Raw genomic sequence first — 16,235 nt, 5'->3', positions numbered from 1 at the left:
TTTACAAGTACACTCTGATGTTTCCATAGCACTGAAATCTGTTTTCAGAGCATGTCCCCATCATTAAACAATCAATAACTGTATGTATTTTCATTTATAATTACATCTACTAAACTAATTCTATAGACCGATCTTTTGTATATACCAAGTAGTTAAAAGAATTTAAAGTACTCAGATTTTTCATAAATTGGTTACACAATAATATACTAAGAGCATTGTAACTGAGAAACATAAATATTTCCATTGTCCACCAAATATTTTGGCCACACAGTTTACATCTTCATATACCTCAGTTTGAAACATCATGGATCTTCTAAGTTTGAGTAGCTTCCAAGGCTTATCAAAGTACTCTCACTTACTCATAACCGTATAAATAGTATTTAAAGATAAATTGCTCATAGGATCATATTTGACTGGTTATTGGCTGTTTCGATACAGTTTTAAAAACCTATCAATGATTTTGGTTGAAAGTCTTAACATTTAATTTACAATTTATCAGGGAAACCATCATATACTATTGACCTCCAAATTCCATAGTAGGAAATGAGGTGAGGTTGTGAAGGAGAGGAGTGAGTGTCTGACATGCTGTAATTGACGCTTAGTGAATCCCATCAAAGTATACCGTAAACAGTTCTTGGTTGGAAACAACAAACAATTATGATTAACTTAGGCAGAAAAAAGAGTTTATTGGAAGAACAGCAGGTAGCTCACAAAATTAATGGAAAGGCTAGAGAACCAGATTTGGGAAACAAAAGCCAAAACAAACCAGCTGAGGAAAATACTAGCCAAGTTCTAAGCTTAAGTGCTGGAACATCATGTATACTTCTGCTAGCAGTAATGCATCACTCACTCCAGATTCAAAATCTGGTGGAAATGTCCGGCTGACTGAGTTTAAGATTTTGTGCCAGTGCTCAGGTATCAGGCATCAAAGATGGCAGCTTCCAAAGTAGAAAATGGGACCAGTTCTTCTACTAAAATTCACCCAAATACAAAAACATACCAGCCGGGCATGGTGGTACATACTTGTAATCCCGGGTACTAGATTCAAAAATATACTTCAGCAGCTATAATTTTATTTCCAGTTAAAACACAGTAAAATGTTAACAGTAAAATTTATAGTCAGCTAGCTAATACCCCAAAATTAGAAAATTTAAAATCCCGTGCTATTCTAGCAATAACAGCCTCTAATCAGGTGTAGTCTGATGTAAGGATTATGGAAAGCCAATAATAAACAATCAGACATACATTTGGACTTAAAGTTTCACTGAAATATTAGCAAAACATGAAAAAGTAATAGAAAAGTAAAAAGATAAAATTAAAAAATATTGCACAGCCACATTACCTAGAAAGTAAAGTTGATGTTTAAAAAGCTCTACACATGGATGATATAAATTATCTTCCATATAAAAATGTATAAATATTTCTTAGAACTTATCGGCATCTACATTTAACTATAATACACTATTTAAATCATTGATGAATGAGGTAATTGTCAAGTCTCTAACAATGCTGCTATCCTATTGGAAATATTTGAGGGCAGCCACCAGAAAGCTAAGAGTGAAAAGTATGACTTTAGGCCAGGCACAGGTGGCTCAAGCCTGTCATCCTAGCTACTCAGGAGGATCGCAGTTCGAAGCCAGCAGAGACCCCATCACAAAAAAGGGCTGGTGGAGTAGCTCAAGCCCCAGTACCACAAAAAAAAGTGTGACTTCAGGAGTGTAAGCTACCTGCCAATGAAGATTGCTTGAGTATACACCACCTCGTAGTAAAAGAGCTCATTATCTAGGAGGACCAGGAAACTCTCAATCTATAAGAAATAGATTGTATAGACACCTGATGTCACACACTACCAAGGCCCAAAAGCTAGCCAGGAAGTTTTCTAAAAGACAAAATTCTGGTGGGGAGGAGGGGTGGTTCACTGCAATTCTGTAAAGACTTGCCACAGGTTGCATGAAGCAGCTTAATCTGCCACATATGCTCTGAACACCGCTGGAGCTGCTGGGGCAGCTGGCAGCTCCACTGGACCGCCAAGTGGAGAACGTTCTCTTGCTCTGTACCTTACTTAAAACTGTCACCTGTTGGAACTATTCCAGGAATGTAGTGAGGGGGCTAAAGGAGAATGATGGAAGGGATGGATCCAATATATTCTAAGAATTTTTGTAAATGTCACAGTGTATCCCCGGTACAATAATTTTTTTAGAAAAATCTCACCTTTCAGGTCAGTTGGCCAGTGGGTCAAGAACAGACTAATTAGGAGCTCTTGAAAGGACGGGAAGAATGACATAAAAGGAACATACTACATAAATGAAAGAGTACTAGATTAATGAAATTATTCTTACATCTAGCTAACGACGGTAGAAGGCTTTTTTTTTTTAATGTATAAAGATTTTACTCAGCGTTTTTAATAGTAAAACGCTGGGATATATTTTGAAGTTACTAAAATTTATTTTCAAAAACGACTTGGGGAAACAGATTAATTTGATGTTTTATTTTTACTTATTCTAATCGTGCAAATTTATGGAGTACACTGATAATTTGACACATGTACACGTGTTGTATGATGAAATCGGTATTTAATATTTCCATCTCAAACTTTCAAAACATATTTGTGGTTACAGTGTAAAATCTCAATATATGTACTGATAAAAATCAGGGTAATCTCCTTTGTGTATGAAGCCTGTAAGCTCCTATCCTACTTGTTTATAAAATGTGTAATAGGGAGTCTTTACTCCCGCATCCTGCATGGGGAACAGGAAATGTTCTCTCTTTTTTGCCACTTCTTCCCTACTTTTATCCTAAATTCCTTTCCTAATAAACTCTACTACCATTTTACATATTATGTGTAATGGCGATTACTAGAGTCTGGAGACGGTGGTGTGGGGAAGACAGAGATGAGCTGACACGCAGCTGCACTCCGGGGTTTGAGCAAGGAGCCCCGCCCCCCAGAGCGGCGTGCGCCCGCCCCTCACAAGCGGCTGCGCCTGCGCCTGCGCCTGCGGCTGCGCCCGCCCCTCACAAGCGGCTGCGCCTGCGGCAACGTTGCTGACGGCGCCATGACAGCATCCAGTCTCGCCGGGTCGCTTGGTCGCTTTTCGGCCTGGGCGTGGAGAACCGCAAGTAAGGCGCTCAGCCCCGGGGCCGAGGTCGCGGATGGGGTGACGAGTGCGCGGGTGCTCCGTGTGTGTCCCGCCGTGCGAGGGCGTCGGCTCGGGCTCTGGCGCCGCGGCCCGGCCGCCGGGCGCCGCGCGGTACTGTCCGGGGTCCTGGGGTCTCCGGGTGCGCGCGGCGCGGGCTCCCCGGCTAGTGGGGATGACTGCCGTACTTACCAGAAAGGATTGGCGGCCGTTTTCAACATTAAAAAATTGAAAAGGTGCACAATTGGGCCAAAGGCACGTGTAATAATTAGAAGAATCACGCACGCTTTCAGTAGAAACCAGCATGTTGAAAACGGTTCTGTCGGACCGTTTCTCAGCCCGTGACTGAGTTAGCATCCCACGGAGCATGGTAAAGGGAACGTCAGTGGTGACGGCCGGGAAATTGTTAGTCGAGAACAGACTTACTGCCTTCGTAAGTCGCCCTATTTTTATGTATTTTTAAAATTTCTTTTATCATTTCTTTCAAAGACATATTACCTACTCGTGGTAAAAATCTTAAGTGGTCCAGACATGAATATTGTAGAAAGCGAAAATTTCGCATCATCCAGTTCCCAAGATAATAACTTAAAATTTTGTGTTCATTCAACATCCCTTTTTCACTAAACAATCATGAGATATTTGATACCAAAAGCATACGTAGTGCATGTATAAGTTTTGAAGCAAAATGACGTCTATGAACTGATCCAATTTAAGAACAGACTTTCCACTGTGGATTGCTATGTACTTTGTATTACAGTTGCGTAACTTCATACGCTTTTGACCTTGGCGTATGTTTCCATGCGGTTTGTATTTCTTTTGTTTTATTTCAGCTTACGCTGTTTTGAGACTAGTCATATTAAAGTGTGATGTAGTTGTTCGTTTAACCGTGCGAGTGACAGATTTTCCATTCTCAGTGGGCGTTTGGGCAATTCCACAAACACCAGGATTGCCTGCTACACATTTTTATGTGTGTAACCCGTGATGTGAAATGGAATTGCTGAAGAATTTTGTTCTCTTGATCCTGCTGGCTCTCATTTGTGATGATTTGTGTTCTTGGCTATTTTACTGGGAATCTTAATCTGTGGTACTTCCACGAGACATGGGTTGAGAGAGTATTTCTGCTCCAAGGATTTGTTCCTGCCATTACCATGTATTTGGAAGCACTCCAGTTTTAGACTTGGTGTTTTTTATATTAAGATGCTCACGGTTTGTACTATTCACTAAGTGTGTAAAACGGCCTCACCACAGGTGTAGCCAGCCAACTGGCCCTAGAATCTCAGAGTGGCTGCTTTTTTCACTAAGTGAGAAAGACACTTTTCCTTCCTTGATCGTTCTTTTCCTTCAGTAGAGATTTTCTTCTTTCTTACTTTTTGGGCCAATGTCATGAGCCTCATCTGGGAGCTTGTAAAAAAATGCAGAATCTTAGGCCCCACCCTGAACTATTCTGAATCTGCATTTTAACAAGATCCCCCAGGTGGTTTTGTGTGCAGTTCACTTTCTTCTTTCAGTGTGTGAGCCGCCTTGAATTCTGGCCTCTAGATACATCCCTAGCTACTTGGGAGGCTGAGATCAGGAGGATCAAGCTTTTTGACCAGTCAGGGCAAATACTTCATGAAGCACCCACCCCCCTACACACCCTTCCAAAATAACCAGAGCAAAATGGACCTGAGGTGTGTGGTCCAAATAATAGAGCACCAGTTTTCCAAGCAAGAAACTGAGTTTAACCCCTAGCCCCACCCCCCCCAAAAGTTGAAAACTTCTACCCGTGAGGTCATTTTTTGCAAGGTTTTGCCCTCACAAAATATTATCTCAGCCAGGAGTTGGAGAACTCTTTCACATTACTGAAAGTTTAACTTTCTTTTTAAAACCTAAAGAGAAAATGACCTTGTTTACACATCGCAGATGCCAAATACATTTTAAAATTTTCAGTTGACAAGAAAGGACCATGATTAAGATTTAAATATAAGAATACTAAATACAGTCCCTTGTGAGTTCTAAAGAATTAAATATTAAATATCATTATTGTAAGACAACATACAAAAAATATTGTAAAATTCATACTAGGTTACTTTTTTTTTTTTTTGGCTGGGGGGTCAAACCCAGGGACTTATGCATGTTAGGCAAGTACTGTACCTCTGAGCGACATCCCCAGTCCTATTTAGTTACTTTTAATAGTGTGATTCCAGGTATTTGGGCACTACTTTATATAAGAATCACTGCTTTCTAAAGTTTTCTACAATTTTGATAATAGTTAACTATTTTAAATAGCTCTTTTTTCATCCTAGTAACTGGTTGCCTTCAAGGGAAGGAAATAGCTGTCTAGAAAAGAGGGGTGGAATAAAGAATTTTTACTGTCCATTTTTGCCTTTTTTATGTTTTGGGAGGAGTGGCAGTACTGGGGTTTGAACTTTGGGCTTCACACTTGCTAGACAGAACCCTACCACTTCTGTAACCTGTTGAACTTTTGGTAGATATGAATGTATAAACTAAAATCAAATAAGTAAAAACTATTTCCATTTTTAAATAAGTGAAGAGCTCCTCTTTTTCTACTTTCTCTACTTTGGTAGGATCACCCCTTCTATATCATTGTTGGAAGACAGTAAGTTCTTCTCAAGGAACTTTTGAGCCTGCCAAACAATCCTTTAAGAAGCCAAAATTACCAGTAGGCCGTTTTGATGCACCAGAGGATTCCCGTTTAGAGAAAGAGCCACTGAAAAGTGAGTATAGGAGAGCCTCTCAATTTGTGACGTATCTAAGAAAATGTTTTGCTAGGTGCCAATGGCTCATGCCTGTAATCCTAGGTACTTAGGAGGCAGAGATCAGGAGGATCGAAGTTCGAGGCTAGCCCGGGCAAATAGTTCACAAGGCCAAATCTCGAAAAAACCTAACACGAGAAAGGATTGGTGAAGTGGCTGAAGGTGTAGGCCCTGAGTTCAAACCTTAGTACTGCAAAAAAGGAAAATACTTACTGAGAAAAGAAATTAAATACCTTATAATTCTTTATTAGCAACAGTAAAGCATAATTCAGTAATGAGTAAATCACTGTTTTGACCATTATTATGTGCTTTTGAAAAGAATTTCTTGACTGGGTGTGTTGGCTCATGCCTATAACACCAGCTACTGGGGAGGGTTTGGTTTAAGGCAGCCCTGGCAAAGAGTTGCTAAGACCCTATCTCAGCCAGTAGCTGGGTATGTGGCACAGACCTATTATCCTAGCTATGCAGGAAACATAAATAGGATGACCACTGTCCAGGCCAGTCCAGGTATAAAGCAAGACTATCCAAAAAAATAAATAAAGCAGAAAGGGGTGGGGTGTGTGGCTCAAACGATAGAGTGGCTGCCTGGCAATCACAAGGCACTGAGTTCAATCCCCAGTACCACCAAAAAAAAAGTTTCTATGCCCATAACAGTTGTTTAATTTTATTTGGTTTGATTGCTTTATTTTTTGTACCTATTATTCACATGACAAAAAATATGTAAATTTAATACAGAACAAATGAGCTTGAGCAAAACTTCTTAGACTTTGCTGCTGGAAAAAGTTTTAATAGCAGAAGATACAGTAGATTGTCATCAGGGTAAAGGTGGGAACCAGGATATTGTCCTTCCTTCTTGTCTCTAACCACTATTCTTGGTTGGTTTCTGTTTCCAAATTAGCTTCTCAGTGCACTGAGTAGAAAGTAACTGCTCCTAGCAGCTACTCAATTCGAGAGGGCAGCTAGTCCGAGATTAGAAGTTCTTCTAACTATAAATTCCCTGAGAAGAAAATTTATAGGCCAATCTGGGACCAAGTGTCCCCAGCTAACAAAGTGGCCAGTTAGATGAGTCACACTTGAAGGCTGTGTTCTCACTGTAGCAGTGTAGCTAGAGAAAAAAGGAGTAGTTTTAGAATAAAGTGATTTTGGGGGTGCCAATATAATAAACACTAATTTTCCTTATTTAGTTTGTTTTGTTTTGGGTTCTGGGGATTGAACCTAGGGACTCACCAGTGCCAAGAACCCTGCCACTGAATGGTATCCCCAGTCCCTATTTTGTGGTTAGTACATATAAAACTTGACTTGTGCCAAACATAAAAAACATAAAGCTCTGTTTTTAAAAGTACTACTTTATTTTCATTTCATATCCTTTATACCTTTGACTTGTAGAGCATATACAATTTTAGCTACTTAAAAAATAAAATTGTAGATGGCATAAATGTAAACTTACCACTTTGAGTCCTTGGCAAGGCTGTCCTTATCTGACACTTTGAAGTGAAATGAAGGCATAACCCTATGCTGTGATACATCCTAGGCAAAACATGTCAGTAGAGGATACAGGGACTTGTGTTTGGATGTTTTTCTAGAATCTAAATACTTTTATTACTTTCTAATTCAGTAAAATATTTCAAATTGTAGTACTTTAGCAAGCCTAACCCAATAACCAGACCAGTTAGCCAAGATGAAGATGAGGGAGACTTTTAAAAGTTATCATAATCTAAAAGTAAAATATTTTTTGGTGGTAATAGCTAAACAGATAAATCCATATTTCCTTAAAACATCACACAAGATTAAATTAAGAATCTTGAGATGCATAGTATATCCTGGATTACTTGGGTATGGCCAGTGTAATTACAAAAGTCCTTATAAGTAGGAATCAGTTGTTGTAACAGAGTATCTGAGCTATAACAGAATACCTAAGTCTGGGAGCTTATAAAGGAGAGAAGTTTATTTTGGCTTACATGATCTTGGCACCTCATGCTGCTTCATCTCATAGTGAAAAAGTAGAAAGCCAAGTGAGTGTATCGGAAAGAGACAAAACAAGAGAGGCAGCCTCACCTTATGACAGACCTATCTTCTGTTAACTAATCTAGTTCTAAGAGAATTAACCCACTTCCATGAGCAGGCCTTAATTTCTCTTAACAACCAATCACTTTTGAAGTCCCATCACTTTTCAGTGCTGTTACATATAGGAACTAGTTTTGGAGGGTAAAAACAGAGCCAAACCATAACAGCTAGAGCTTGGAAGATACTACACTACTGCCTTTAAAGATGGAGGAAGGGGGTTAGGGTTGTAGTTCAGTGGCAGAGCACTTGCCTAGCATGTTCAAGGCCATGGGTTCATCCCCAGCCCCACAAATAAAGAAAACAAAACAAAAGCAATGAAGAGAGGCCAGAAGCCAAGGGGTGTGGGCAGCTTGTAGAGGCAGAGAAGGGAAACTGTGCCTTCAGAGTGCAGCTCTGGTGATGCCCTAATTTTAGCCATTGAGACTGTATTAAGTGTCTGACCTCCAGAACTATAAGATAGTACATTAGTATCATTTTAATCAAAAAAGGGGAAAATCACACAAGAAGAAAGCAGAAAGTCCAGAAACAAACCCACATATATATATTCAATTGATTTTTGATAAAGGTGCCAAAATCATTTAGTGGAGGAATAGGCAGTCTTTTTTAATAAAAGGTTCTAGGAAAACTGTATATCCAAATGCAAATGAATAAAGTTGGGTCCTAACCTTACCACATATAAAAATTAACTCAAAATGTATCATAAGCCTAAACTTAAGGACCAAAAGTATGGAGCTCCAGTTGTGCAATCGGTTAGCGCGCAGTACTTATATGACAGTGCAGGCGGAAGAACCAAAAGTAAAACTCATAGAAGACATTACATAAAATCTTCATGACATTGGGCTTGGCAGTGATTTCATATATATTACATCAAAAGAACAGACAACAAAATAAATTGGAATTCATTCACATTAAGAATTTTCTTGCATCAAAGGACATCATCAAGAAAGCAAAAAAACAGTAGTAGGGGTGTGGCTCAAGTGATGAGTGCTGGTCCAGCAGGCTTGAAGACTATTTGCAAATTATATATTGATGGGATTGGTATCCAGAATATATTTTAAAACTCACAATTTAATAACAAGAAAAATCCAATTCAAATATAACAAAGGACTTGAGTAGAAATTTCTTCAAATAAGATATACAAATGTTCACCATCATTAATCATTAGGGAAATCTATAGCAAAACCACCATTGTGTATCACTTCACATCTATGAGGGCTGTGATAATCAAAAATCTGGAAAATAATAAGTGATGTCAAGAATGTGGAAAAATTGGAACCCTTGCGCATTTCTTACAGAAAATTGTATACCATTGTAGGAAACAGGTTAGCCCTTCCTCAGAAACTCAAACATAGAGTTCTACTATATGATCTAGCATTCCTAGATATATAAAAGAATTGAAAACAGGAACTTGAACAAATAGATGTGTACTCAGTGTTCATAGCATCACTCATAATAGCCAAAAGGTAGAAACATCCCAATTTTCCATCAGCAAGTGAATGTACAAACATAATGTGACATAGTCATGGAAGTGGAATACTTTGAGCAGAACATGACACATGCTAGATTGCTAATCTCCCTCTTTGGATTCAGCATAAAATAGGCATAGTAGATTAGTAGGACATAAGGCTAGGAAAGATAGGTTTAGCTAAAATCTGGGAGGGCCTGAAATTTCAGGTTACAGCAAAAGGGCTCTGTTTAGTCGGCTGTGAGGGAAGCTCTAAATGTGTATGGATGGAGATTATTTTAATCAGCTTTATTCAAGTATCTGCATGTAATAAAATACACCCATCTAAAGTATATAGCACATAAATTTTAACAATTGTCTTCAGTAATGTAAACAATGCAAAGTATAAAACCATTTTTTCCCCTAAAGAGTTATATTGTATCTTTTGGCAGTCGGTCCCATCCCCCCCTCCTCCCGAGACCATTTATCTGGTCTCTATCACTGTAGTTTTGCTTTCTATGGGATTCTATATAAATGAAATAATACAGCATGTATGTTTTGTGTCTAGCTTCCTTCATTTAGCCTAATGTAGAAGAGAGATTCTGCTTTAGAAAGATAATTTATCCTGTACAGGTTCAGCTGAAGACATGAGTCAGAAAAAAGAATTAGAGAAAACTGTTGTGTTGGTTAAGAATGGAACACCAAGAGTATGAAACAGGGTGGTGATGGTGAGAATTGAAAGTTTCAGAAAACTGTCAAGTTATAATGAGGGTAAAAATTAAATGTGAGGAAGAAGGGCATTGGAAAGATAGGAGGTTGTGACCAAGAAACACTTGAGTGTGGCAGTTAGAGAAGGAATGTAGTGGAGATAACAAAGGCCAAAGGGATGGCAAAGGTGAAGATGAGGATCAGTAGGAAAGAATTGGGAACTTCATTGGCCTCAGTGTGTGATGATTCACTAATGTGGATATTGGTATTATGAAGCATGATGGAGGAGAGATGAAACTTAGCCACATGTTCATCCTATCAAAAAAGATAGAATAGTTTATGACTTTGTTGTAAACTGGAGAAAAAGCATTGGACAATTGAATGGTGTGGAATTCAAAAAAGGAAAGTCTGTAATAATATCCAGAATATGAATGAAAGTAGCAGTGCAGTGAGGCAAAGAAACATCTCGATTTGGCTGTATGTTTGTTTTAGGATGTAGGGTCTCACTATATTTCCCAGGCTAGCCTAGAACTGCTGGGCTCAAGCTGTCTCCCAAGTCACCTTTCTGAGTAGCCCACCACACCTAGTTCAACCAGTTGTTTTTTTCCTTGTGCTGTAGGCTTACTCATGTCCCTTAAAACTAGCACGTTGAAATCCTAACTCCTAATGGGATGTATTTGGAGAAGGGGCCTTTGGGAGATAATTAGGATTAGATGAACTCATGAAAGTGGGGCTCTCATGATGGAAATAGTGCCATTATAAGAAGAGACAGCAGAAAGCTTATTTGTCTCCCTCTCCACCATGTGAGGACACGGCAAGAAGGCGCTGTCTACAAACTGAAAAGAGGGCCCTCAGGAGAACCTGACCATGCCAGCACACTTACCTTGGATTTTCAGCCTCTAGACTATGAGAAAGTAACACTCTGTCTGTAGTCCCAAATAATAACATACCCAGAGAGTCCCAGAGATGGAGAAGACAGACAAACTTATTTTAGAAAGGCCTCAGGGGAAGTCATAGTAGGAAAGAGTTACAGAGTCCTTCCTTCCTTCCTTCCTTCCTTCCTCCTTCCCTTCCCTTCTTTTCTTGCCTCTTCTTCCCTCCCTGCCTCGCTCCCTCCCTTCCTTGATGTACTGGGGTTTTAACTCAGGGCCATATGTTGAGCCATATCTCCATCCCATTTTGTTTTTATTTATATTTCAAATAGGATCTCAAACTTTTTCCTGGGGCTAGCCTCAGACCGCGATCCTCCTATGGCTCTCTTCTGCCTAGCCAGGATTATAGGAGTGAGCCACCGTGCCCACTCAGCTCTAGCCCAGACTACTTTAGAGAACAGAATGATGACGAGGATGTGGGAGAGCTATTTTCATAGTAGAGCAAAAATAAAAGCATGAAGAAATATTTTGAATTTTCCAAGATAAATTCTGTATCTTTTGTCTGGGGAGGGGCTACATGATTTTGGAAATGGTCTTTTAGTTTTCGAAAGAGACTGTTTAAGAATTGAGGTTCTATAAGCCAAGTGTGGTGGTTTTCACCTGTAATTCCAGCTACTTGGGAGGTAGAGATCAGGAGATTGTAGTTAGAGTCCAATCCAGGCAAAAAATTAGTAAGACCCCCATCTTAAAAAACAAACAAAACAAACTGGGGTGGTGGGGCACACCTGTGACTCCAGCTACACTGAAAGCCATAGGTATAAAGATGGTGATCCAGGCTGACAGAGCAAAAAAAAATGTAAAATCCTACCTGAAAAATAACTAAAGCCAAAAGGGCTGGCAGCATGGTTCAAGTGGTAGAGTACTTATCTAGCATGCCAAGGCCCTGAGTTCAAACCCCAGTACCTAAAAAGAAAAACTGAAGAATTCTTTTTCATAGTGATTGCTCTCCCATTTTCTCTCTGTACATAGTAGTGCAGTGGGTGGGCAGAGAGCAAATCTGCAGTCAAAGTGTCTGAATTCAGACTCATTTTACCAATTAGTAACTGTGTGACATTAAGCAACTTTCTTAGCTTTTTGTGTCTCATTTTCTCATCTCTAAAATGGGTACACCATTTCTTCCTGTCTCATACAATTATTATGACAATTAAATGAGTTAATATATATAAAGTGCCCAGAATTGAGAGCTGGGTATGGTGGTATATGCCTGTAATCCCAGCTACAGGAGGCTGAGGTAGGCGAATCACTTGAGCCCAGGAGTTTTGAGGCCAGCGTAAGGAATATAGTGAGACCCCATTTGAAAAAAATAGTTAAATAAACAGCTTAAAATTTGACCTAACTTATGATGGGGATTTCTGCTGTGAACACAGAGTACAACACATAATCTTTGCAATTATGTCCATAAATGTCAGTACTGGCTAACCAGTTGCTGAAGCCAAAGCCCTATGATAGGAACAATAGCTAACATTCATCAGCATCCTATGTATCTGGCACTGTGTTAGACTCTTTACGTGCATCATCTTACTTAATTTTCAACACCTTAAGGCAGCTGAAATTATTCTGTCCATTTTATTGGTAAAAAAAAAAAATGGAGATACTGAGTCACAGTTATTCCTTCAAAATATCCTTTGTGTCAAAACCTTCCAAGTTCCATGAGTTGGCACTGTGTTCTGTATGCTCCTTTCCTTCTGCTTAGGTCCAGTAACAGATGCAAAGCTACTCTCTAGACTGGGACCTGAAAGCTCTCCAAGGATTGTTATTAATGTTGATGATATCATTGATTGAATGTAAAAACTGCATGCTACAAGTGATTTTTCAAACTTGGGAAATAGAACCAGATTTACAGTTCATTTAAACACTACGTAATAACCTGGCCAGTCATACCTAGCCTATTATGAAGTCCTGCCTTCAAAATGGGCCATATTGTTTCTCCCATCTCTATTGACTACTTTATGTCTTCTGTCTTTCCTTAGGATTTCCAGATGATATTAATCCAGTTACCAAAGAAAAAGGTGGACCCAGGGGCCCAGAACCTACCCGATACGGAGATTGGGAACGAAAAGGACGCTGTATTGATTTTTAAATACATGTTCTTTAACTTCAGTATTTTTTCTGAATATGTACATCTTAATTACTTATTTCAGATTATTTATATCCTTTAAGTCATCTTCTCATTCCTATCATGTGTTTAAAAAAATATATATGATGGCTTTAGAAGAAAATATGCTGCTATAAATTAGGAAAGGGAAAATATTTTTATATTAGCACATGTTAACTCTTAAATATATTGGGGTGTGTAGTGTATGATTAGAGCTCCAAACCTTTATTTCAGCATTTTTCCATTTGAATTACTCAGTTGCTTATAAAATGTACATGTAAATAAAATAATTTATTTAAATGATTGTGCTGTTGTGGGCTACATGGTAGTAGCTTTTAAAATGTGAGTTAAATAATGCATTACACTTTGAGATAGCCACAAATGACAAAAAAAAAATTTAACTTCGAGCCAAACTACTTAAATTCAAATCTTTATCCTCCTACTTAACTATCAGTATAACCTTTGGTAAGTTATTAAACTTCTCTGTGCTTCAGTATTCTTTTGTGTAAATTGGAGGTAAATAATTCTACCTCATACGGCAGTTGGGAAAGAGAACCAGTAGTATGTGGTAGAGAAAGAGAGAGGGAGACGGATGGAGATTTATAATGAGGAATTGGCTATACAGTTGTAGAGACTAAGAAGTCCCTTGGTCTGCCATTTGCAAGTTGGAAATCCAAGAAAGCCAGTAGTGTGATTCAGTCTATGTCCAGAGGCCTGAGAACCATGGGAGCTGATTATATAAATCCAGTCTGAGAGGAAGAGAAGTGATGAGATGCCCTGGCTCACATGGGGGCTGGGTGGTGTAAATTCTTCCTTCTTCTTCCTTCTGTCCTATTCAAATACTCATTGGATTGCATGATGCCCTACTACACTAGGGAGGACAGGCTACTTTACTGAGTCTACCAATTCAAATGTTAATGTCAAAAGAAGTATAGTAGGTGCCTGTAGTCCTGGCTACTTGGGAGGCTGAAATGGAATGATCTCTTGAGCCTAAGACTTTGAGCCTATGAGTTTGCAACGTAGCAAGACACACTCCCCTCAAAAAATTGCAATAAATGTTAATCTCATTCAGAAATGTCCTCATAGACACATCCAGAAACATGTTTAATCTGGGTACCCTGTGGCCTATTCAAATGGACACAAAACCATCCCAGTATGTAAGCCACTTGAAACAGTTTATACCTCTCAGTGTTAGCTGTCCTTACATCATGAGTGTGCTTTTCCAAGTCCCTAGGCTTCCTGGGGTAAAGAATAAAAACAAAAATTGGAAATACTTGAGTTAAAATAGTTTCATATGAGTACAACATTAAAAATCATTAGTTAAAAAATAGTTAAGTATTTAGTTAAAAATTAAAATCATTAGTTAAAAAGTACTTAGTTAAGTAATTAGTTAAAAATTACTTGCATGGGTGAGCTGAACTGAAATGTATATTAGTTTGTGAAACATAAAATTCAGATATAAAAATGTGAGAAAAGCAGGAGATGGAATGAGTCAGCTTAGTCTGATTTGATGACTCAAAAGCTTCTACCTTGTGGCCTTTTGATAACTGGGTCAGGAAAAGTCAAGTCCAGTTTACAGATCGGAAATGAAAGGAGAACAGAACTGCTGGGCTTCGCTAAGGCATCCTTTTGCTGTTTGTCTTGTGGCCTCAGCAGAAGTTGGACCTTCATCCCCAAGGTTGTACTTGAATCCCCTAGATGAAGTGGTTTGCAGAACCTATAGAAGACAGAAAGCAGTGGGCTGATAATTTTAGAAAACTGTGAGAAGACTTATTTAAGAGAATAAACTTTTAAAAATGTGTTCTCTCTAGAAACAAATGTGCTAATTAGGACTTGTTGGTTGTCTTTATATCAGTTGTCATCTCTGACTCAACATTTGTTCTCCTTGTAGTTAACTGTCCATGCTGCTAAGAACCACATTTCTTCTTTAAAATAGTCTATAATTTAGTCAGCCTAATTAGCCCAACTTAGTGAAAGTTTTTGAAGTTAGCATTCCAAAAATACCATGTTAAAAATTATTTTGTATTGTATATTAAAAGGCAACAAAAACCCTATACTAGTCATTATGATGTGTTATAGAGAAGAAAATGCATGTACTTCAAAAGCAAGTATAACACATATGAAAATTAAAAAATGAAACCTGTTGAAATTGTTCTAAGAAGAGGGAAGTAGGGATGAAGGAGAATGACGGAGTGGGGTGAATCTAAGACATATTGTAAGCACATATGCAAATGTCACAAGGAAATACGTACACCCCATAAACTAATATATGCTAATTTAAAAGCAAGTAGAAAATACATACAGCCAAAGTCTTAATAGAATTATTAGCTTCTGTTCATAGTAACATGTTTTGTGACAGATGTCAACTATCGTAGGTAAAATTGGTGGCATAAAATTATTTGTGGTCTTTATGTCCTTCAAACTTTAATGAAAGAGCTTGAAGACTATCAATTTGGTACTTAGAAAAGATGATGTAGCAGCCATGGAAATACATCACTTGAATCTTGTATGGGAAGCAGAGTTGATTCAGACCCCATCTGCTACCCTGTGGGATTCACCACTGTGCTCCTACTTCTCCAGCCAACAAATGAGTATGGGAGGGCTGTGAATATGAATGCTGCCTCATTACCCTGATGGGCTACATTGGCTGAAGGACTTCCCATTAGCCTGCCCAGAAGTTTCTTAGTACTGAGACTAAGAGTCTCAGACTTCCCACTCTATCTTCCTTTCCTTCATTCTCCCCTTCATTGGTGTCAGACCCTGCCTGGTGTCAGAAGCATGCCTTTTATAGTTTATAGATGGCTCCGCAATGAAACTTTCAGATTTAATCACATCTTGCCATCTGTTTCTTAGAGAACCCAAATTTACACAGATAAATTTTTATAATGACAATTTAAATCTCTTCATCATCATTCTTTATCAATTGTGCTCAGAATCTCAGAGGTAAATGAGAGTTGCTTATGGTCCATGTATTCCTCAGGAATTTGCTTTGGCTCTCCCTCTTTCTGGAATCTGGGACCTGGTGATGCAGGTTTTTGTTTGCATGCTTAGGTCAGTTAGTCAGGCTCCAGCAACACGAACAGGTATTAACCACAAAACAAA

The 16,235-nt window shown here is 38.7% G+C and overlaps 1 protein-coding gene across 1 annotated transcript; it reads left to right on the top strand.

Moving 5' to 3' along the window:
• The first annotated feature begins 931 nt into the window (after positions 1–931).
• Sdhaf4 (succinate dehydrogenase complex assembly factor 4) lies at positions 932–13,437 on the top strand. The gene is made up of 4 exons (XM_020178211.2): positions 932–1,035; positions 2,927–3,117; positions 5,702–5,851; positions 13,009–13,437. The coding sequence occupies exons 1-4, from the start codon at positions 932–934 to the stop codon at positions 13,116–13,118; spliced, it is 555 nt and encodes a 184-aa protein (XP_020033800.2). The 3' UTR covers positions 13,119–13,437.
• Positions 13,438–16,235: the final 2,798 nt, after the last annotated feature.

The sequence above is a fragment of the Castor canadensis genome, chromosome 1, assembly GCF_047511655.1.
Source record: "Castor canadensis chromosome 1, mCasCan1.hap1v2, whole genome shotgun sequence".
In the NCBI taxonomy this organism is placed as follows: Eukaryota; Metazoa; Chordata; class Mammalia; order Rodentia; family Castoridae; genus Castor; species Castor canadensis.
This window is presented reverse-complemented; position numbering and strand designations above follow the sequence as displayed.